A 23537-nucleotide genomic window follows, 5' to 3' on the forward strand; every position below is an offset into this window, starting at 1 on the left:
TATGAGTCTTGGGGCCAGGGTTTACCAGACTGTAGATGCTTGGAAGGGAAAAGAGAGACAGAGAGGGAGGGAAGAAGGAAGGAAAGAAAAAAGGAGTTGTCAAGAACTGTGGACAGCTGCTTTCCACCCTCACATTCCTCTCAGCAGTTTGCCAAGTGCCATCCTGAGAATTGAACTCCTCCTCTCCACTGGCTCCCAAACTACCGAGGCTGGGGAGGTGGACGCTTAGACAGGTTTGAGGTCACAGAGAGAGGTTAAGAAAGGAGAGACAGGTTGGTTGGGAAGGGACTTTCTTCTCCTTTTTTAAATTACATTTTCTATTTCTGCCAATTGACCTGGTGTCCACTGAGACCATGGTTCTGAGCCTCCAGGTCTAGTGACTCATCCCTTCAAGGTGTTTCGTTATGTGTGGGCATTCTTTTAATGTAACACAAATTACCTTTTGTTTTGCTCAAGTGTGGGAAATGTGGGATTTTGTTTACATGGAAAGCCTTTCCCCTTGTAAGGTGTTTCCAGACCATCTCTGGAAGAGCCACAAAAGACACCAGGATATGACACTCATAGCAGGGCTGATCACTTGGTCCAATCATTATCAAACGCCAAAACTTGAAGGTGATTCTTTTAACTACAACATCAAGTGGTCTAAGTGGCCCACACATGCTATGTGGCAGGACCCAAAACAAAGCCACACCTGTGGCTTTCTTTCCCCAGTGATAGTGCCTAGTCCCAAACCCAAAGTTTTGAACCTGGACCATAGCAGTCCCTTAATTACCCTCTCCTCATCATTGCTTCTGATTTCCCATCTGTTCCAGGGCAACTTTGAGGAAACATCCAGCTGAGCAGGAAATACCGCAGGGAAGCCTGCTGGGGGCACCGCACTGTGGTGACTAAAATTAGAATAATTCCAGGCTCTTTACTTTTGCCTGTAATGCCCACCCCAGCTAACACCTGATTTCATTCCTGATGGCGCTTCACTGTGGCTAGTCTGTTGACTGACTCTATAGGCTACCAGTCTCTTCCAGGCCTCAGAATCTCTCTCCCTTATCCAGGCATGGTCCATAGCAATCTCTCCTCCGGCGGCATTACCTCACATTCCTGCAGGTAGGACCACCTTCTCTAGAGCCCCATTGACTCATAACCCTGATTTACCAGCTTCACAAAACTTTTTCACTTTCAGAATTTAATTTTAATTTTTGAATTTATTTATTCTCTGTCTCCCTTAATGGACCCTCAGCTTTGTAGGGCAGGAACTTGCTTTTGTTCCCTGCTATACGCTATACCCCCAGCACCTGGGATAGGGCCCAGCACATACCTGGGACATGACAAATGTTTGTGAAATACATAAGTGAATGGAAGGAAGACAGAGCCTTCTGGTCCAGCACTGTTCCTCCAGAGACAGGCTGCAATTAAGGCACTGCACCCAGCTCTGTGCCTACCACAAGCAGGCTTGGTCAGGGTAAGGATTCCTGTCAGCACCAGGGCTCCCTTGAAGTGACCTCCTGACTGCTTGGCCCTGGTCACAGATGCCACATACACACATCTGCCCACCTTAAGAAATACTCTAGAAATAGCAAAGAAGGGGGAAGGGAAGGGCCCCAGGGCTATGGAATAGTGGTGGATGTTGTTCCGTCTCCCTCAGAGCAAGGGGAGAATCCAGGAGGTGGTGTCCCACCCTGCCTTGGCTCCTGGCAGGCCAGACAGTCAAGGCTCCTAGTCCAAGGCCTTTCTACTCTCTCCCTGGCTGACCTTGTCTGGGGCTGAGGTTCTCTGTGTAAGTGAACTCCCTTTCTTCTCTGTCCTTTTCCTGTCTGCCTTTCCACTTTTTCTGTTCTTCCATCAGTACCTTTGAGCTCAGCCTATGAAAACCAACAGTGTCTTGATGTCATGGCTAGGGCTGCTAAGCTTTACAGGATTTTGGGATTCTGGCTTCTCCCATTAGTGAATGGATAGAACAAAGAAATCAGGGAAGGGGCATGCTCCACACTCTCCCAGAGCCATGGGCCACCCTCTACTCTAGGACAGCTTTGGACACAGACCTTAAGTTGTGTGACACACCCACTTGCTCTGTCCTCCCCCAAGGGGTACAGCCTGAGTCATCTGTCACCATCTCAGTCAGCTCAGTGGCCCCTGCCTTCCAGAAAACTGCTCGGCTTTGTCACAGCTAAAGAACCCACCAGGCCCCTCCCAGTTCACATGTATAGAAACTGGGTGGGTCTGGTCGGCCAGGTCTCAGCCCTTCAACCCCACCCCTCAACTCCCCATCCCACCCATCCCTACTCCACATCACCCAGGTCCTGATACTCACTGTTATACGCAGAGTCCAGAGCTGTGCCCAGGCCTCGGACTCCAGAGATTTTTCCACAGCAATGATATCACCTTCAGCCCTCTCTTCAAAAGCCTGTGGAGCATTTACAAAGAAAGATTACGGAGAAACCCCATCCCAGAGGGCCTTAAGACAACTCACTGCCATCCTGGAGCTGTGGGAGCCAGCTCTGCAGGGACTGTGTTTAAGGAGGCAGCAGGGAAGGATAGGGAATGTTGCCCTAGCTACTTTTTACTGGGATCTCTAACGAGCCAGCTTCACACTGGGTCCCTCCTTGTCATCTTCCTTTGACACTTGTGAAAGACATCACTGTGTCTCACTGTGTCTCTGGCTCCATGACTGGCTAAGGTCCAGACAACGCCCAAAGGACCTCTTGGGATTTATAGCCTGCACAGCAGCACCTCAAGCCTTCCCCAGGAGGGGCCAGGTCAGGGCCATCATACTCACCCGGCTGGGCACGGTCACCAGAAGGAGGAAAACTTTTTGCCAAAAGCAGAGACAGCTGTGACATAGAAAGAGAAGAGAGACATCAGGAAATTGGGCCAGACCCTCTCCTAGTCAGGGCCATCTGGCATAGCAACGCCACGCTCAGCTGAGGGGCAAGGGGCTGCTTGAGGCCCACAAGCAGCAGCAGTTGGGCCCTCAGGCTGGTCCACAGCTAGGTGACTGAGCCTGGAATCATCCCTATGACCCAACCTCCACAAGAGCAGCTGCCCACATGGACTTGATCCTTGGCAGTGCACACCTTCCGTCAGCTTGCCGGCTTGCTCTGCTGCCCCACCAGGGAGGATCTTGGAGAATACGCTCTCCCCTTCGGTACCTGGTTGGCCGGCAGGAGCCCCTGGGGTCCCACCAGGCCTGGCTCCAGCCTTCATGCCTAAGGGGGAAAGAAACCACCATCAGGAACCATGCAGGGTCTCAGTGGGAAAGCAGCCATGAGGGAATCTTGTGAGGTGAGAGAGTAAGAAGAGGATGGAGGAATAAAGAGACAAAGAAAGAACCAGAAGAGAAGGTGAAAAAGAGGAGGATGAGGAAGGTGAAGGAAAAGACAGAGAGGATAAGGCAGAGGAGTGGAGGAGAGAGGAAAACAGGAGAGGGAAAGGAGCTCCCTGGGCTCTACAGCCCCAGAACTGGTGATTCTGTTGACTATGTTCTAGAATTCTAATCCCATGCTAGTTTTCTTTTGGGGAGGTCTGCAGCCCACTGGACACCTTCTCAAGAAGCAATGAAGAATAACAGTGGGGGAAATGCAAGGAACAATGGAGTTGGGAGGGCAGCCCACAGTCAAAGGCATCAAGGGTTGGACTCACCTGCAGGTCCAGGTCCTGGAGGTGGCTGGGCCTGAGGTGGCTTCCCTTGCTGGGGTGCTTTGGCTGTCGCTTTAGAGCCGTTTGCCTGTTCTGCCCGGGGCTGTAACACAGAATCCACAGCTGAGATGCCACCTGTTGACTCTTATCCTACTCGGCCTAGAGCTAAGGAATTAGTCTACTTGGATAGGATCCATGCTTCAGACCCCCTCCTATACCGTGTGCACCAGGGTCCTACTTACTGTCCCTGCTGGCTGGGGACCAGAGGTTGTTGTGGGCCCTGGCTGAGGTTTCCCTGCTGTCTGGCTGGCAGCAGGGACCTGACCCCGGGCGGCTGTCTGGCCCTGCTGCTGCAGCCGAGCTTGCGATGGGGCCTGCTGGGAAGGCTGCTGCTGTTGCTGCTGCTGCTGCTGCTGCTGCTGCTGCTGCTGCTGCTGTGATTGGCGTGATGCTGTCGCTGAGGGCCCCTGCCTGGAGAGTGGCAGGTGGGACTGCTGTGACCCTGGAGGTGCCTGCCGACCTTGTGGCTGTGGCTGGGGTTCTGGCTTTGGCTGCGCTGCAGAGAGGGGCCCAGAGTGGGCCTGCCGGGAGCCCTTCTTGCTGTCAGAGGCATGATGGTACACTGACTGAGCACGAGATGGCTGTGAGTATTCAGCAGAGCTGGGGTACCCAGACTGACCCTTCTTCTGCATAGTTGGGCCAGGGCCAGGCTGAGTGTGGGGCCGGGCTTCATGGCGACCTGGGTCCCGGACGTGAGGTTTGGCAGCACGCCGGCCTGGCTCCTCTGCAACGTGGCGACCTGAGTGCCGCCCATGGTCACTGTGGTGCCGGTGTTCCTTGTTTGAGGTATGGCGGCTTGGGCCACCCTCATCATGTGGCCACAGGCCCTCTTCAGGAGGCTCATCGTAGTCATGGTAGCTGTGCCTGGCAGGGCCTCGCTTCTGGGAGGAGGAGACTGCATGGCCCCCATGGTGCCTGAACCGGTCAGAGCGGGCATCCCGGGGTTTATCAAACCAGTCTGTCTCCTCCTGGCCCAGGTGATAAGCTTCAGAGACCAAAAATAGAACATCATCAACCCCTGGGGCTGGCCGCAGGGGGGAGGCCCAGCTGAAGCCATGCAGGGAAACCAGAGAGTGGGCACCACAGACACAAGCAGAGCACTGGAGCCTGAGCCCACCCTCCAACAACCAAGGGCCAGGAGTGCAAGTGGGCAGGCAAGGAGGGCAGTCTGCAACAGGGTCCACTGGGTGAGGCATCAGGCCAGGCCCTGAAGGAACATCTTGGGGCCCAGGACCCCACAGTCTGGAAGGTCCCCCAGGTGCTGAGCATCCACAGAAATCACCCCCAGCTGCCATTACCTTCGCTGTCGGAAACCACGCAGTGGGAGTCATCCAGGATGTAGCCCTCCTCACGCTTGTATGTGTGGGTCCGTGGTCCATCTTTGACATGCTCCTGGACATCAGGCATGGAGTGGCTGTTGCAGAACTGTGGGCAGGTATCCCCAGAAGGGAGGGGTCCCCCGGCGGGGCGGGGCCGCCCTAAGGGACTTACAGGGCTCTCCTCCTCTGAGGCTTGGCTCCTCATGGGGGGCCGTGCCCGGCCATGGGCCATGCTCAGGGAGGAGGGCTTGGGGCCTGCTTTTTGAAGCCGCTCCACAGCCTCCCGTTCCCGCTCATACCCTTTAGTGCGGCCACTGAAGTCATGACTGGATAGCTTCTCCCCACTGTACCCAGAAGCCACCCGGGACCTGCTGCTTCCACTGTACATGCGGTCATCTTCCTCGGCTGAGTCCCGACTGGACACCGCATAATATCTCTGCTGCTCATACACGTTTTTCTTGAGTCCATAGGTGATTTCATCCTGAAACTTCCTGCCTCGAGAGCCTAGGCTGCTGCTGACTGCAGATGGAGGGTAGGAGGCCAGGTCTGACTCTACATCCTTGGCCTCTTCGATAGGGGAGAACTTGGAGATCTTTTGTTCCATGCCCTGCTTTCGGTGCTTGCTGCGCTTGGAGGAGACGGCAGCTGGGGCCATGCTCTTGGAGGGATGCTTGGGCCCCATAGGGCTAGAACCATACTTGTCTGCTCTAGCTCCATGTCTGTAGTCACTGTCACTATAGTAGTGGGTGCTGGTTGGCCGACCGTTGCTCTCCATGCTTCGGTGGTAGCCACCCTTCCCTCGAGGGTCATATGCATCCTCCTCAGATTCCTCCTCCCCTCTGGCATAACAGCAAGGCAATGCAGGACCCTCTAGGACACCTGTCTCTCCAGTTTCCTTCCCTGGACGTCCACTGCCACCTGGCCCCAGGGACTCCAGGCGCTGGGTTTCAGGAGCAGTGGAGGCACTGTCCTTGGTCAGCTCACTGATGTCATCGATCATCACATAGTTCCGAGGAACGTTCTGCTCCAGGCTGGTGTAGTGTGAGTCAGAGGGATAGGTGGGGGCTGGGCTCTGGCTCACACTGCTACGCTCACTGGCCCGGGGAAGCTCAGGGGCCTTACCCTGCTCATAGCTGCTGCTCACTGCTGGGCCACTGTAGCTGGTGTCAGAGGGGGCTGACGACATGGCCACGACAGGGCTGGGAATCACCTCATAGTTGGTGGGCACCTTCTGCTCCAAGTCAGCTAGTGATGTCTGGCGTGGCTTCTGGTGGGGGGACCGGCTGTCAGCTGGGACAGGGAAATGGGTACTTTGTGTGGTTGGTACGGGTGTTTGGGCTGTATAGTGGCCTGTGGGACGGAAAGCTTGTTGGCTCAGTAGCCCAGGCTCTGCTGGGTAACTGGTGCCAGGAGGATAGGCGGGTGTTGGGTATGTGCTAGGACCAGGGTAGGTGGGTGTCTGGTGGGCTGGATATCCATTTTGACTTGGCTCACCAGTGCCTGCAGAGTACTGTGATGCTGGAGATGGGAACCGGGACTGCGGGAAGGTAGTGGGGCCAGAGGGGGTGGCAGGAACAGCAGCTACAGGGAAGTCTGCATATTGGCCACCAGGAGTGGTGCAGCCCTGGAGACGCAGCTGGTTGAGCTCGCTGTCTGACAGGTAGTCTCGATGCTCACCAAGGCCACGCAAGGGAGGGTAGTCTCGGCCACTCCGATCCTTTGCCAGAGACTCTTTGCGTTGCGTTATGCCCAGTTCCAGGTACTTAAGCTTGGCGTCGATCTCCTTCTCTTCCTCATCTAGCTCTGCCTGCTTCTTGCGCAGCTTGGTGGACTCATGCTCCACCAGCCGCAGGTCCCGGTCCAGCTCCCGGAGCAGGCTAGCTTTAGTGGCAGGGATGGCGGTGGGTGCCGCCAGCCCACGCTGCAACAGGCTGGCCGCATACAGCTGTGGGGTGGCCTGACTGGCCAGGGGCAGGTGAGCCTCCTCTGGAGGGGGGCTGGGCAGTGTCCGCTTCACCTTGCGGACCAGGCCGTTGGGTGGCAGCGCCGACACCTGAGACAGAGGGAAGGGCGGGCAGCACTGAGATCCAAGGTGTGGGTGGCTTAGCAGGATGTGGGGAGGAAGAGCCCAGGCTTGCACTGGGGCAGGGGCCAGGCCCCGTTGTATCAGTACCTTGATTCACCAGGTAGTCTGTATGCCTGCCCTCCCCACCCACTGGTCTTTACAAACCCATTGCCACTGAGGGAAGGCCTGCAATCATTTGACAGGCCTCCTCCTTCCAAACACTCTGAGCAATGGGAGAATAGGAACGAGGCAGATTCCCCTCTGTGCTGGACCAGTACTGGCCTGGCACACTGAAGTGTTCAACATGTGGCTCTGAGAACCCCTGAGAATCTTGAGGCCTGCCATCCTCCATCTCCCACTGAAGTGAAGAGAGTATAGGTCTTGCTTTGGGTTTGGGTCCTGGCAGCTAGTGGGGACCAAGGGTGAAGGAGGGCCATGGACAGGAGGAATGGAGTGGGTTTGAGTGGGCTCAGCAAGCTCCCAGAGGAACATGTAAAGGGTCACATGCTGATTGCATGTCAGTTGTGGCAAGCCACATCTTGTGTCTCCTAAACTCCTCGCTAAAGTGACATATTGCTATGTTGCTTGCCTACCCTCCTTATCCAGCACCACCCCACTTTGCCAAACCCTCTGGTCTGAGCTCTTGACTCAGCTCCCAGCTCTCTCCTTGTCCATGTCAGCTCACTCCGACATTACTCTCTGGGGCCACCAGAAGGTCCTTTCCAGCATTAGTTCTATCTGCATGTCTTCCTGCTCAAGGCCCTCTGTGGGACCCTCCTCACCTACCCCAGATGCTCCACATTGCCTGAAAGTTCATCCTGGGTCCACATTTTGCCTCTTGATCCTAGCTTTCTCCAAATGCCCCAGGCTTTTGGGTTTCATGAACCACCCAAAATACACAGGGGATGGACATTGGCCTTCTAACCTTTTACCCTGCGAAGAAACTACATACAAACTTCCCACCTACTATCCCCATATATCATAAAAGAAAAAGATAGTGTAGCCCCGATCTCAGAAAATAGGGTAGGTCTTTAATTGAATAAATTTACCTTGAGTTTTTTACTCTGTGATTTATCTTATTTTGGCCACATACCCATGAGTGTCCATTGTGGCCTTTGTGGCTTGGCCACAGCATGTCCAGTCCACAGGACCTGTGCCCTACCCTAGCCTGAAGCCAAGCAAGACCACTGTGCCTCCCTGACCTGCCCCTCTGCCTGCCCAGACTCCTGTTCTATCCCCAGCTCTACCTGGCCTGCACATACCAGGGGCCCTTCAACATCCCTGCTTATCATCTCTGCAACCCTACCCCAAGGACCTCTCTCTCTTCTCTGCATCACATCCAGAAGACGGGCAAGCAAACCTCGTAATGCCTGTGATTCCTGCCTCCTCTCCCCAGGGTCACTGCAATGATGGCTTCCTTCAGGTCACCAGCCTATATAGCCTGTCCAGGAGACTTTCTATTTAAAATAACCACCTTATCCTGTCTCACTTGCCTAAAACCTCCAGAAGCTCTCAAGGTCTTCAGGAAAAGCCCACTCTCCTCCAGCCTGATACCCAAAGTCCTTGGTGTCAGGCCCTTACAGCCCCCTGATTCTTACCTCTACTGCAGTCCCAGTCAGTCCACCTCATAAAGTCCCAGGATATCATTGACAACTAAGGCCACAAATATAGACAAGTTTATGCTCCAGGAGCCCCTGTCTTTGAAAGCAGATAGGTGTGCAAACAAACTTATTGAGGGCTAGGTAGGAGCAGGGAACAAGATGAGACACAGAAGAAGCTTCAGCCAGCTAGGTTGCGATGTGCTAGGTCAAGGGGTTTGGGCTCTCAGTGGGGCAGTGGAAGCCAGGCCAGAGCTGGGAAGTAGGGAGCCTCACAACCATGACTGTACTACTGATTTTTCCAGGAGCTAGCCACAGGCAAGGTTTAGAGTGGGAGGGCCCAGCCTGAAGTTGAGAGCTGAAGAGGCCTGAAGCAGGAGGCAGTCAGCATGGCCAGCCCATGGGACCTTTGTGTTAGGTGTGGGTAGTGAAGGGGCAGTGCTAGGGAAAGGATGAAGTTATCAACAAGGTGTCAGAAGGGACCTCTGTGTGTACTTGCATATGCCCAGACTGTCCTTGCTAGGCTGTGGGATCCACCAGATTGCATGGAGAAGGACCCATTCCTTGCCTCCCTCCCCTGGGCCTCTGGAGCTGAGATGACTCTACCCCCACCCCAAAAGAAGCCCCTCCCTGGGAGGACTCCCAAGCTAGGCATTCATCCCTGTCCCACCCTGGACCAGCCCCTGTGCCCATACCTGGCTACCCAGCCCCCCCTGGTGCTGGTAGAGGGAGAACCTCTCTTTGGCAGACTCCTCGGCGGTGGGGCTGAGGGGCTTAGGGTCAGACAGGGACCGCTGCAGGGTCTTCATGGGGCGAGGCAGCGTCTGCTGGCGGAGAGCGCTGTCAGCCGTGAAGTGCTTCTGGGGACTCACATGAGCCTTGTTCAGCCTCTCACTAGAGGCAAAGGAGGTGTCCAGGAGCCGGTGTGGGGACAGGGGCGAGACTGGTGAGTAGAGGACCTGGGGGGATTTAGGAGGCTGGCGACTCATGAGCTGTGAGAGGGATTCAGGGGGCAGGTGTGCCTGGTACCCAATCTCCAGAGGATCCGGCTTCTTTTTTTCAAATCTGCCCAACGGCCCTGGGGTGACAATCTGGATGCCAGGCAGGTAAGGGCTAATGGCAGTTGGCCCTACCAGCTGTGGTCCGGCCCCACCATGGGCCTGTGCATCCGGCTCTGTCTGGCAGGCTAGGCTCTCCCCACGGCCAGTCTTCTCTGGTGCTGATATGTACCTGACAATCTCCACCTTGGGATCCGTGGCAGCTGTGATGTGAATGGCTGGAGAGACCCTGGGCAGTTGGTCAGGTTCTGTCTGCACAGAGCAGTCAGTGATAGTCTGGATGGCCACACTGCTCGTGGCTCTCGCAGCGGCGGTGGCGGTGGTGGATGAGGAGGCAGTGGCATCGTGCTTGCTGTCAGAGCCTGAATCTGAGTGGCGGGAAAGACGGGAACGGCGGCGGCGCACTGGCTGCTCCCACTCAGCATTGTCCTCATCATCAGTCTGCACGCTGCAGTCGGCACTCCGTCGTGTTCGGCGCCGCCGGGTCAGGAGGTAGCGGCCCTCTCCATCCTCATCATCTGTCTGCACACTGCTGTCTGCAATTCTCTTGACCATGCAAGGCTCAGGTGCAGACTCTGCCTCACAGGCATCCCGCAGGCGTGGCATGGAGTGCCGCTTTTTGATGCCACTGCGGCTTGGTTCCCACTGCTCCTCAGTCTGTAGCGACATATCTGAGGCAGAGCTGGGGAGACCCCGGTGCAGCACGGGTTCACGAGGCTGTCCTGGCCCCTCAGGTCCTGCCACAGCAATGAAAGCTGTGTGGGTCATGGGTGGCCAGTACTGGCCATTCTGGGCCAGTTCAGTGGCAGCTGGGGGAGCCCCTCGGGTGGGTGCCTCACAGGCCGCAGGGAAAGGGGTCTTCTGCCGATGCTTCTGCTCTTCTAGCTGCTGCTGCAGCTGTTGCTGCAGCTGCTGGATCTGCTCCAGCTGCAGGCGCTGCTGTGCTAGCTGCTCCCGCTGCAGTGCAAACTGAGCCTGCCGCTCCTCCTGCTGCTGCTGCAACACATGGTGCTTGATGGTCTGCAGCTCCTGCAACTCCCGCTGCACCAGCAGCTGCTCTTCCTCACGGTGTCTCTGCAGTTCCACACGCTCCCGCTCTAGCTCCTCCTGTAGCCGCAGCTGTCGCAGCTTCTCCAACTCCACCCGTTCCCGCTCCAGTTGCAGCAGCTGCTCCTGCTGTTTCCGCTGCCTTTCTTCCTGTGAGATTTCCTCCTTCTCATGCCCTGGCCGGCTCAGGGCCCCGCTGGCAGGCCCAGGAGCAGCATCTCCCGGAGGCTTCTGGACAGTCAGTGGGACTGGGGCTGGGACTGCTGTAGCCTCCTTGATAGCAGCAGGGGTGACTGTGGAAAGGGCTTCTTCCCTTGAAGCCCCTGCTGGCAGCTCTGGCTTTGGTGGGCCCCCAGCTCTTGGGACCTTGGCAGCAGCAGGTTTCCCCAAATAGACAGGACCCTCAGCAGGTGGGACACTGGAAGCTGTGGGGAATCTGCTTGGTGCAGGATACCGGTACAACCCTCTGGGCCCAAGAGGTACCCGGGGGGCAATCATGGGCATGCGTGTCAGGCTGGTTAGTGGCACAGCTGTCACTCCACCAGAAGCATAAGGCCTGTACATGCCACCACGCACCATGGGCCGCAGCACTGATGCGGGCTGGGTGGTAATGGGCAGTGTTGCAGCAATTGGGGTATTGATGGTTGAGTAGATCATACCATCAGCTGCACGAACAGTGGCTGTGGATGGCAGCAGCTGTCTGACTGCTGCTCCTTGGCCAGCTGTAGGCCCATACTGAGCCAGGTTCCCATGACTCGGGTGACCTTCTGGAAAAGTGGGATTCCCAAGGAGGTCAGGTCTGAGGGGAGTCAGACCTTGCGGGGCACTGAGGCCAGATCCTGGTTGGGGCTGGTACTGCATGAGGTCAGAGCTACCAGCACTGCTGCCATGCCGCCCACCATACTGGTCCATGGAGTTGAGGGCAGCGCACATACGGCTGATTTCTCGAGCTGTGGTAGCACTGTACTGGGCAAGGCTAGCCTCCTGGAAGCCAGCTGCTTCACCCCGTGGGCCATACCTATGGTCTGTGTAGATGTTTGACACTGAGCTATAGCGCCTCATGGGAAGTGGGTGACTCAAAAGGTCTGTGGGGTGACGCAGATCTGTGAAGGAGCCATACTGCAAGCCCTGCCCTAGGTAGCGTCCATCCGCAAAGCCCAGGCTATAGGAATGCTTCAGGGAGCTGAGGTCCACAGCAGAGTCTCTACCAGAGCCCTGGAAAAGCTGCCCAAGCCGGTGGGCATGGTAGTTGAGGCCTGCCTCAGCCAGGTTGGTGTCAGACATGGAGGAGTACAACCTGCCAGGAAGGGCCTGTGGATAGGACCTCTGTTCTTCATGGGGCCCAGGCCCCATTACTCCCTGTGCCCGGTAGGTGGGGGGCTCAGGAAGCTCAGGGTCCCGGGGACCGTAGAAGGGGCTGCTGCTTTGGCCAGGTGGAGCAGCATCTGCCACACTCTTCTCAGGTGCACTGGGGGCAGGATGGAAGGTACCAGTGCAACTACTGCCAAAGGGGAACTTGTAGACCATGTCGCAACAAGCCAGCTGGCTCTCAGGCCTCATCCCGGTGAGGTCCAGGGCTCCAGATGCCTCCTCAGGGAGCAGTGTGGTCACGGTGCCTGCTGCACCCTCTCCCACCTGCACCACCACTGTGTGTGGCTTCCTCGCACCAGGTACAGCATGTGGCCGAAGCTCTGCAGCAGAGGCCCGGTGGGGATCAACACCAGTCTCTGGTACTGGGCCTGGCTTGAGGCCAACTCCCTGGGCAGTGCCCATCTGGGTGATCAAGACGTCCCTTCTAGCCAGAGGAGCTACCTGGTTGGGTAGGTTATATCTGGCAAACTTGGCCTCCCTGGGTCTTCCCCGGGGTCCACTTCGATATGGGGCTGTTTGAACACCTTGCTCTACCTGCTTTACCTGGGCCAGGCACACAGGGCTACCTGCACCCTGACCAAAGTCAAGTCGGCTCTGGAAAGGGTCCCCATAGACTACAGGCTGTTTGGACTGAGCCATGAGCACAGAGGAGGCCATGGTAATGCTCACGGTGGTGGCAGTGCCAAGGAAGGCATGGGTTTGCTCCTGGGCATTGAGGTTGATAACCAAGGGTTGCACAGCGGTCGACTGCCGTCCTGGGATGGGATCCAGGGCAAGTCCATATTTCCTTGCTTCCACGGCAAGTGAGGTCAGGTCCATGCCCTGGTCAGTCAGGATGATGGGTGTGGGCTTCACAGCTGTGCGAAGGTCTACCACGGCGCTGCCAGGGGGTCTGGGGCCTGGCTCGACCCTAGATGTCCCAGGGACGGAGGAGATCCGGCATAGAGAGATGTTCTCAGCAGGCAGGGCACCCCAGCCATATAATGCCAGGGGTCCATCTGAACCAGCACTGGGGGCTCGAGGGAGGCCTGGTGGCCCAGGTGGCTCTGGGGGTAGTTGAGCCATACTCGGAGGTGTTGTCTGGCTGTAGCTGTGGGCAGTGGGCTGAGAGCCAGTAGGTGAGCACACTGGGGAGGTGGAGGCGCAGGCATGGACCATCCTGGTCTGACTGGAAGCATCTGATGCCAGAGTGATGACCATAAAGGGAGCCTCCGGAGGGGACTTCTGCCACACTTGGCGAGGCATACTGGGTCGGTGTGGTGTTTGTGTACCCTGGGCCACCATGGGGGTTGTGGTGGAGGCACTGGGACTTCTCAGCATGTCCGAGGTGGGGGTTGGGCTTGGTGTCTGGGTAGAAAACTCTGCTGTGGCCCTTGGGCCCAGCTTGCCAGGTAAGAAAGTGGGACTGTCTGAGGGGGAAGATGGGGAGAGGGGCGGGCTGGAGCCCATAAAGTAGGGATATCCCCGGGAGGGCTGGGAAATGCTGCTCTGGCCATCACTTACAAGAGGTTTCTCTCTGGCAGCCCGCCCACCAGCAGCAGGGCCACTGGGGGTCTGGGGAAGCTCCTCAGTTTGGGAACCATAGTTTGCAGTGGTTGGGCTCTGTCCATAGCTGTGGCCTGTGGAAGATGGTGAAGGGCTGCGCTCGGAGCCTGCTGGGGAGGTTGGAGTCATATATCCACGTGGCAGGTTAGGAGGACAGGGAGCCACAGCTGTGGTTGCTGGGGTCCCAGGGCCTTGGGAAAAGGGCATGCCTACCTCCTTGGAAGCAGAGCTGGGGGAGGCAGGAGAACTGTGCAGTTTGAGGGGGTCCTGAGGCTCTTTTGCAAAATGCTGAGTGACACGGACATCAGGGATGACTCGGCCCACACTACTGTCTGAGGAGGTGGAGGTGGAGAAGGACATAGGGGCAGCAAGTTGAGTGGGGCTGGTCCCGGGGGTAAGAGGGCCACCATTTTGCTTCATGGGGTCCATGTACGCACTCTCAGCATTCAGAAACTGCTTTTCTTTCTTCTTGTCCTCAATGAAGGTCAGGTCACGTGAGGAAGCCTGCCGCATCCGGGCAATGCTCTGTGATGTCTGCAGGATCTCCTCATATACAGCTGTCCCTAGGGTGGCTGACATGCCCTCTGAGACAGGCTGAGCAGCCCTGCCATAGTCACGGTCCGAGGTGTCCTGGTATTCAAAGGAACCCTGGCCTCGAGGGCCTGTGGGCTGAGAAGGGCCACCAGGGACCACCCGGCCCCCTGAGACCTGGCCTTGTTGCCGCTGAAGCAGCTCAGCCTTTCGCATCATCTCCTCATAGGCCTCCTCAGCACTCTTGAGAGGTCGGCCAGAACTGGGCGTAGTGGAGCCACCTGAGGGCATCTCAGTTGGTGAATAGAGAGACATGAAGGTGGGCAGGTTGTATTCACTGCCAGACTTGTAAAGCCGGGAGGGGCCGCCATCCAGGGCCTCAGCCTCTGAGTCAAGAGAGGGTGAAGGTGAGTACTCAGAGCAGGAGGAGCGGTGGAGCTCCTCCATCTCTGCTGCCTGCCTCAGCTCCTCTGTGGGGGAGGCATCTTCGATGGGTGACAGATTGCTGGGCGGCGTCTTGGAGCGTTCACGTCGCCGCTGGGCCCGCAGTTCTTCCTTGTCCCGTCGGGTCTTGCGGGCTGTGCTTCGGATGCGCTGCTGTTCCACCTCCCGCATCTTCTCCTGCTCTCTAAGTAGCTCCTCCTCTTCTCTCAGCTCTTCCTCCTCAGAGGAGTCCTCGATGGTGGGCAACAGGGGTCCATGGGACCGGTGTCGGGCCTTGCGCTGCTGTTTTGCTTCTTCTAGCCGCTGCCGGCGGCTAGGGCTGCTGTCGCTGTCCTCCTCTAGTGAGGACAGGGAAGTGGGAGAGGTACCTGACGTGTAGCTAGACGTGGAGGCAGGCAGGGTTGAAGAATGCTCTCCACGGGAGCGGTCCTCAGGTGAACCTGTTAGGCTTTCCATCTCTAGCTCAGGCTCCCGGTCCAAACCAGGGTCAGGAACTTGACCCAGGTCCAGCTCCTGGCCATAGCTGCCTGTGCTATTGAGCTCAATGGTCTTGAATCGGCGGAGCCCTCCCTGCAGGGCTCCACTGCTGTCAGTGGCCTCAGCTGGGCCTCCCTCAGAGGGCAGCTCCTCATAGCCTGTGGTGGCATTGTGGGCCAGGCGCCTCTTGGGGAGTGCTACTGTCTCTTGACTGGGCTCAACTCTGGGTCTGCCACCCTTCTGGGTGCTACGTTTGACCAGGCCATGCCCAGAGGTGACTTCCTCCTCCTCCTCCAGGTTGTCTTCCTCGGCACTCATCTCCAGAATCTGCCGTCGCATGAACTCCTCATCAGTCAGCTCTGCTGCCCGGACTGGGGCCTGGGGTGGCAGTGGGGACAGGCCACCCTCACTACTGTCCTCCACATAGTCATGCCGCAGCTGACTGCCAAAGTCGTCTGAGGACTCAGCCGTGTCCTGATGTTCCCTCTGGTGTCCCCACTCAAGAGAGTCCTCCTCTTCCTCGAGGATATCCTCCAACTCCTCATCAGAGTCAAAGGCCTCAGGCATGATGGACAAGGAGTGTGGCCGACGCTTCTGCTCCTCAACATTTCTGCTACTGAGTGGCTTGGCCTGCTCAACCCTGAGGGCCAGGTCTTGGGCCTCCAGCAAGGGCCGCATGCTGCTCCCCACCTTGTGGAGCTCTGAGGGGCTGGGTGGGCGTGGTCCTGTCACCCCTGCACTGTCGAGCTGCTCCACCTCCTGCTGCACAACACCGGTGATCTCACTCTGGGAGCTGGAGACGCCGTCAGAGGAATAGCCTGTATCACTGAGGCTCTGAGGACTTCGCGACAGGTCCTGGGAATAAGGCTTGCCCACAAGCTCCTGCAGCAGGGAGAGAAGCAGGTACTTACTCCCTGTGGCAAACAGCTCACTGGGGAGCCAAGCCTTCCCCCATCAATACCAGGGCCCTGAAGAAGGGCACTTCCACTTCCCACCCATTCCATCTTTCTGGCCTTGTGGCAAGCTCCTAGGCAGCCCTAGGTTCTCAAAGAGAAACTTTACTATATGCAATGATAGGAAGACCGAGCAAAGCATCCAGCAAGCCAATAGAGTCAGAGCCAGGCTGGAACGCCAAGGCCCCAGATCCAGCAGAGCTGAATCCAGGCTTTCCTTGTGCTTACGCATCGCTAACCTCCCCTGCGGCCCCAAGAGATATGCCCCAGGCCTTCATCTTCAGCCCCCAGGGGAGGCAAGACTTTCCCTAGACTATCCCACCTGAGAGCTAGGGTCCCTGGGATATGAATGGGACTGACCTCTGCCTCTCCGCCCTTGGGGGCTTCTGGGACAGCCTTGCTGACAGGGGTGGCAGGCTCAGACCTCCGCACCCCACTCTTTGCTTTAGGAGTCCCAGGGGGCAGGGTAGTCTCTGGAGGTGGCTTCGGCACAGACTCAGCTTTAGCTGGGCCTCCTGCCTTCTTCTCCTGGGCACTGCTTGGGGTCCTGCTGGACTCAGAAACCCTGAGGGGCTTGGCCTGGGGGCTGGCCTTGGCAGGCAGGGGGCTGGCCTTGGTGGGAAGTGGGCTGGCCTTGGTGGGCAGGGGGCCTGCTGGTTGGCCCAACCCTGGTGGCCCTTTCTGTTTCTGAGGGGCTGGTCCAGCTGCACGTTGAGGGGCCCCTACAGGAGGCTGCTGTGAGGTGGGCACCGGCAGCGGGGTCGGCAGCGGGGTCGGCTCTCCCAGGCTGCCCTCCAGCAATCGTTTAGTTTGGCAGTTCAGACAAAGCCACTCGGTTTTCTGCAAGGAAATGAGAGGAGGTTGATGAATACCATACAGCATTAAAAAATATTTACATGACTGTGTGGAACTGAATTGTGTCCCCCAAATTTACTGTTGTAAATACTCATCCCCATACCTGTAATCTCATTTAGGGATAGGGTTTTTCGCTGTTATGTTAATAAGACCATGTCAGTATATTGTTGTTAAGTGCTCGTGACTTGATTCCAACTCATAGTGACCCTGCATAGGGTTTTCAAGGAGCAGGTGGTGAATTTCAACTGCCAACCTTGTGGTTCAAACTGACCTTGCTGTCCAGTGCTTTATCCCACAGTGCCACATCAGGACTCCAGGTCAGTACAGGGTGTGTCTTAAACCAATCAGTTCCTGAGACATAGGGGTGAAACCTGTGAGAGCCTGAACTCCATGGGACCGCCTTGTTTTTCGTGGTCTCTCAAATTTTCAGCCTTTGATAGTGTGTAATTCTTACTACTTTCTATTGTTGTTATTAAGTGCAGTTGAGTTGGTTCCAACTCATAATGACCCTGCATAGGGTTTTCTGAGGAGCAGCTGGTGAATTTGAACTGCCAACCTTGTGGTTCTCAGTACAGCACCATTAGTGGAAAATATTTTCATTTTCCTTCTCTGACAGGTTTCCACCTTACACACCCTCTGGCTTTTGCAGGTGTATGGATCAAAGAGCAGATCAGTCACAGAAGACAGTAAACACAAGAGGAGGGAAAGGTATATGCCACATAAATATTGCCAAGGAACTGAGAATGGATACTGAAAAGAGACAATGATTTTCCTCCAGAGCAGCCAAAAAGCAAGCAATTCTTTCCCTGGAGCTGACTCCCTGAATTAGAACTTACAGTTCCCTAAACTGTGAGAAAATGAAGTTCTGTTTTGTTAAAGCCACTCACTTGTATTTCTGCTATAGCAGCCAGAACTAAGAAATTAGACAACGGCTAGTTCTGTAACTTGAAGATGAGAAAGCCTTTCAAATCATGACACAAAAGGCACAAGGAGGAAAAGACTGATTTACTGCCCCCAAATGATTAACTTCCCCACCCTTAAAATGTACCCTATATAAAATTAAAATCAAATGACAAACTAAAACAAAGGGTCCCTTCCTTACCCCATAGAGAACTTTTCACTTCCGCCATAAAAAAGGAGAACTCTGTGTGTGTGTGTGAGGGGGGTCTACAAGCAGTACAGGGTCTGGAGGAGAGAAAGAGTAGGGGCCCAAATTCTAGTGTGATGCTGTGGGTTAATGCGCTAGACTGCAAACTTGGTTGGAACCGCAAGGTCAGTGGTTCAAGTTCACCATCCACTCCTCGGAAACCCTATACAGAGTCACTATGAATCGAAACCAACTTGATGGCACTTAACAACAACAACAGTGCTGTTATAACAACAATACCACAATGGGGGCTTTCTTCTCAAGTGCTTTGGAGGAAGGTCTTTGTCTCTTCTCCACTTCTGTTTCCCCGGTTCCTTGGCGATGACCTTCATGTAGTGTGGCACCTGTCTTCCCCATCTCTGCTTGCTTGTCAGTTGGTTTTTTATATCTCAAAAGAATTGATTTTCAAATGGAATTATAACCACAGGTATGTTGCTGTTGTTGTTAAGTGTCATCTAGTCAGTTCCAACTCATAGCGATCTTGTATAGGGTTTCTGAGGAGGAGTTGGTGGGTTTGAACCGCTGACCTTGTGGTTAGCAGTCCAGGGCTTATCCTACAGTGCCATATCAGGACTCCTAGAGATAAGTTAAGATAACTAGCAGCTGGCAAGAAAGATAAGAGTCTAAAGCTGGGATTCGGGCTTTATCTAATCCGTAAGTATAGTTAAAACAAGGCAAAAATAAAAGAACAGTTAAAGAAAATTTGGTCTCTTATTGGGGATGAATCTAGCAAAATAGTAGTAATTAAGTTGTGTTCCGAGAGACTTTATGCTTCTGATACACCCTGACTCTAAGTTCTCTCCCCTCTCTTTTACAGGTATTTGCAAGTCTTAGATCAGGGGTGGGGAACGTTCTGCTCTCGAACCTTATGTTGTTGTTGTTGTTGTTGTTGTTGAGTGCCATGAAGTCGGTTCCAACACATAGCGACATGCCCTCAAAATCAATTGCTCTGGCCCTGCCAAGGCAACTGCAGTTCCAGTCATCACATTAGGAGTGAATTAATTAAATGTTTGACCAAATATAGCAGGCTAATTTTTAAGTTGATAATTTTGCATGACCCATGAATGATGTTATAAATTTTGGCAGAAAAAAGGTTTCCCACCCTATCTTAGAAATACGCAGGATGAGGACTTCAGACTTCACAGATAAAATGCCAGTTTTAATCTTTGATAACACCAGTCATATTGGTGTTTCTATTCATAAAGTAACCATGATAGAGCTTCTCTTCACTAAAGATTTTAATGTCTGTACCATATAATAGGAAATATCTTGCTTTTATATCACTTACACATTTAGGGATATGAAGATTTATAGGATTAAGTTATACTTAATTATAATTAAATGCTTTGAAGCCATAAGAAATAGTTTGGGAGGTATACTGTGTGTGCATGTGCACGTATATGCATACATACACGTGGGCACGTGAGTAAAGGAAGATACCAAAAATGAACCAATTTTCCTTGTGGCAAATTGATTTTATAAGCCATTTAATGTCTATTTAAGACCTTTTTAAAGTGTTGAAGAGCAAAGATGTCAGCTTGAGGACTAGCCCTGGTATTTGCCTGATCCAAGCCCTGGTATTTTCAATAACCTCATATGCATGCGAAAGCTGGACAGTGACTAAGGAAGACCATCGAAGAATTGACGCTTTTGAGTTATGGTGTTGGAGAATATTGAAAGTGCCATGGGCTGCCAAAAAAACCAACAGATCTGTGTTGGAAGAGGTACAGCTGGAATACTCCTTGGAGGCCAGGATGGCCAAACTTCGTTTCTCAAACTGCAGACATATTGTCAGGAGGGACCAGTCGCTAGAGAAGGATATCATGTTTGGTAAGATGGAGGGTCAGAGAAAAAGAGGAAGACCCCCAGTGAGATGGATTGGCCAAGTAGCAGCATCAATGGGCTCAAGCATGCCAACAGTAGTGAGGTTGGCCCAGGATCAGGCAGTGTTTCATTCTGCTGTGCATAAGGTTGCTATGAGTCAGCACCGACTTGATGGCACCTAACAACAACAACAACAAGTAAGAGTAGTGGTTAGGTGGTTATGGGTAGGGCTGCTAACCTCAATGTCAGCAGTATGAAACTACCAGCTGTTCCTTAGGAGAAAGATCAGGCTTTTTGCTCCCATAAAAATTTACAGCCTCAGAAATTCTATGCAGGGTCGCTATGAGTTGGAACAAACTCCGTGGCACACCACCACCATGATTCCCATATTGGCCCATCCTAGTAGCATCTGAAGGAGCTCTGGTAGCATAGTGGTTACAAATCGGGCTACAAATCAGTCAGCAGTTCGAAACTACCAGCTGTTCCTCAGGAAAAAGAGGAGGCTTTCTACTCCCATAAAGATTTCCAGCCTTGGAAACCTTGTACAGAGTCGCTATGAGTCAGAACAGACTCAATGGCACATAACAACAACAACAACAACAACAACAGTGGCACCTGGAATGAGCAGCAGGAGAAAGATGCCAGGGACTCTGCACCCAGGGGGTGAGAGCTGGCACAGGTGTCAATGGGACTAGAACCCTGCTCTGAACTGCAGTGTAATGTCTCTCCCCATCACCCACTGTACACCAGGGCAGGGTCTCAGATCTGCCAAGGAGAAGCCCCAACTCTGGAGACATACCCCTGCTAGCATCAGATCTGCTAAAGGCATTACCCATTCAGGACTTTGGGATTCCTGGACCTCCACTCCTAAACAGGCAGCTGGGATTAGGTAAATTTGATTTGGTTCCTGGTGTTTTGGGAACTCCAACATTGATACCCATGTCATACCTATAATGAATGACCTATTGAACCTATAGGTTCAATGATGCATGCTAGCCCCATTTGTCTGTCTGTCGTAATCATGGCTTCATCTAGCCCCAGTACTGGTTTGACACCAGAAGGTGATCTTTAGAGTGGAGGACTGACTGCCACATACTTGATCCCAGCCTAGCTCTGGAAGAAGAGCCCCTGGTCCAATACATATAGTTCCTATCAGAGGAATAGCCCAGAACCCTGTGCGGGGCTGAGAGAAGGATTTTGCTTGAGGATCTTTACTGGCCTTAGGCTGAGGTTTGTGAGGAGGGGAAGCTGCTCAAGTCCCCTCCCTCAGGCAGGGCCTCTTCCAAACAACCTTTCCTATTTTGTATTCTACTCAGGATATAGACTAGATTATTGGAATGCAAAGGTTGGAAACAAAGAGGAAGGATCACAGGGCCACAGAATGGGTTACAGAGCCAGGGAACAGGAAGAGGAAGTGGCCTTTGACCCTCATTAGTTCCAGGTCAGCCAGTACTAAGAAACCTTGCCTCATCTCACACACTGCCCTAGGACCCAAAGCAGAACCTAGCCCATCTAGAAGAGCCTTAGAAGCGGATAGGTCTCTTGTGATACAATAGTGAATAATTGTTATCAAGACTGATTGTGAGGGTTGGAAACGTAAAGGTAGATGTTTTGTAGCAAGGAGGGGAGTGATTAACTTTGCAATCTAGGAGTGGAGGTCCATCAAGGGAGAAGAGCGGAGAGGGGGACCCTACCCAGAGAAGCAGTGATGCCTGAGATGGAGGCAGAGACGATGACATGGAGAGACAGAGCAGCTGGAGACTTTGGACATAGAGAGGGAGAGGGGCTGTGTGCTGACGACCAGGGGGCAGGCTTGTAGTATATACCCTTTGATTGGTTGATGATGCATGGAGGGGATTGTAACCATGGCAATGAAACGATATACGATAGGATGAATGTAAAACTAATGTTCTCTCATGTAAACCATCACATAATTCACAATAAAACATTTTTTTTTTTAAAAAAAAGAGCCTTAGAAGCCTGATAGGCATCTTCAAGACACCATGGCAGATGCCAGGTCAAGGATCCCATTCTGGTTTCCTGCCCAAAGATCTCCATACCACTTCTCTGTCCTAGGCCCCAGCAGAAGCTAGGTTGGGCAGGTGGCAGTATTGGTGTGTGTTGGGGCAGAGGCCTGTTCCACAGCCTTGAGGCTGCATCCCTGACGCTGGAGATCCTGCTCTGCCCCAAGCCCAAGCTCCATGCCCAGTTTAGGGCAGAGAGATGAGACAGTGGGGCCCAGCTGGGTGTGTGCAGGTACTTCAGAGGCACTGTACACACTTACCCTGTTCCCTGGAGGGCCTAGCCCTAGCACCACAGCTGACTCCCTTGAAGCTTATTTGATGCTCTATGTGTGCTCCACACAAACCTTAATGAACCAATAGTTGCTGGCTTCTGTTTATATAATTAAAAGCCAAGAGATTTCTGAAGACAAGGAAACAGTTTCTTCCCCAGTCCCAGAAGCAGTAGGATGGAGTTAGGATCTGGGCCTAGGCAAAGGGCTGGCTCAAGGACTACTGCCCTGGCTCAACCTTGAACATTCCATATTGCCACTACAGGTTAAGTCCTCTTAAGGGGCTGGTCATCTGTCCTAGCCTATCTTGGGGATTTGGTAAACCCTTGATCCCCACCACTGGCCTGCAGATGTTACCCCAGAAGCAAGAGTCCAAACAAGCTAAGGGTACCTTGGAAGGGGTTGGAATTGAAGGAGGTCTGGATAGAGGCCAACCTAATGCCAAGTGCTCAGAGGTGGCCTCTGCATCAGGCTGCTTACCTAAGTCCAGAGGCCCAGCCCTCTGGAAAGCATGGCCCCTGTGATCACAAGTTCCTCAGGGCTGCACTCCTTCTCATGTTTGCTTGCAGAGGCAGACAGCCTGCAGAAGATGCTGCTCCTGGCTCGGTTCTAGCAGGCAGCAAGGAAGTGAGGGCAGGAGGAGGAGGCATGTGAGGTAGGAGCTAAGCCTGCTCTGGTGTGTGCTGTTTGCTCCTGCTGCTGGCAAATCCCCAACGCTCCTCTCCTTACACCATGTCTTTGTCCTTCAGGAAGCTGTGGCCCACCCTGTAAGAGGAACCTTGGGCAGCTTCCTCTCCTCTGGTGGCTGAGAGCTCTGCTAACTACCCCTTCATTGCTGGTCACCCCTCTAACGGAGAGATACATTTAATCTCCACTTGAAAAAAAAATTGAGATATATAATTTACATACCATAAAAGTCACCTTTCAAAAAACATACAATTCAGAGGTTTATGGTATATTTACAAAATTGTGCAACCATCATCATTATCCAGTTCCAGAACATTTTCATTCACCCCAAAGAGAAACTTCATACATGTCAGTAGTCATTCCCTGTTCCCAACCAGTTTCTGGCAACAATTAATCTACTTTCTGTCTCCATGGATTTGCTACAACTAGACATTTCTTATAAGTAGAATCGCTTAGCATAATGTTTTCAAACTTTATCCATGCTATACCACATATCAACATTACATTCCTTTTTATGATAAAAGTAATATTCGAGGGGCTGGAACGGGGGCCTTGCTCACTCATTCCCTTGGTCTTCCACTCATTCGTTCATTCATTCATTCATTTCCTCATTTTAGTGTTTACTCCCTCATT

At 53.8% G+C, this 23537-nt stretch overlaps 1 protein-coding gene across 1 annotated transcript in view; it reads right to left on the bottom strand.

Moving 5' to 3' along the window:
• Positions 1 to 2784: 2784 nt before the first annotated feature.
• BSN (bassoon presynaptic cytomatrix protein) overlaps positions 2785 to 23537 on the bottom strand; it is a 168550-nt gene continuing 147797 nt past the window's right edge. The window contains exons 4-10 of the mRNA XM_006873599.1: positions 16459 to 16938; positions 9368 to 16027; positions 4989 to 7062; positions 3873 to 4675; positions 3634 to 3733; positions 3069 to 3200; positions 2785 to 2825 (exon numbers count right to left, since the gene is read on the bottom strand). Coding sequence (XP_006873661.1) covers positions 2785 to 2825; positions 3069 to 3200; positions 3634 to 3733; positions 3873 to 4675; positions 4989 to 7062; positions 9368 to 16027; positions 16459 to 16938 — 10290 coding nt within the window. The remainder of the gene's footprint in view (positions 2826 to 3068; positions 3201 to 3633; positions 3734 to 3872; positions 4676 to 4988; positions 7063 to 9367; positions 16028 to 16458; positions 16939 to 23537) is intronic.

This window comes from Chrysochloris asiatica, unplaced genomic scaffold, assembly GCF_000296735.1.
Source record: "Chrysochloris asiatica unplaced genomic scaffold, ChrAsi1.0 scaffold00246, whole genome shotgun sequence".
Lineage (NCBI taxonomy): Eukaryota > Metazoa > Chordata > Mammalia > Afrosoricida > Chrysochloridae > Chrysochloris > Chrysochloris asiatica.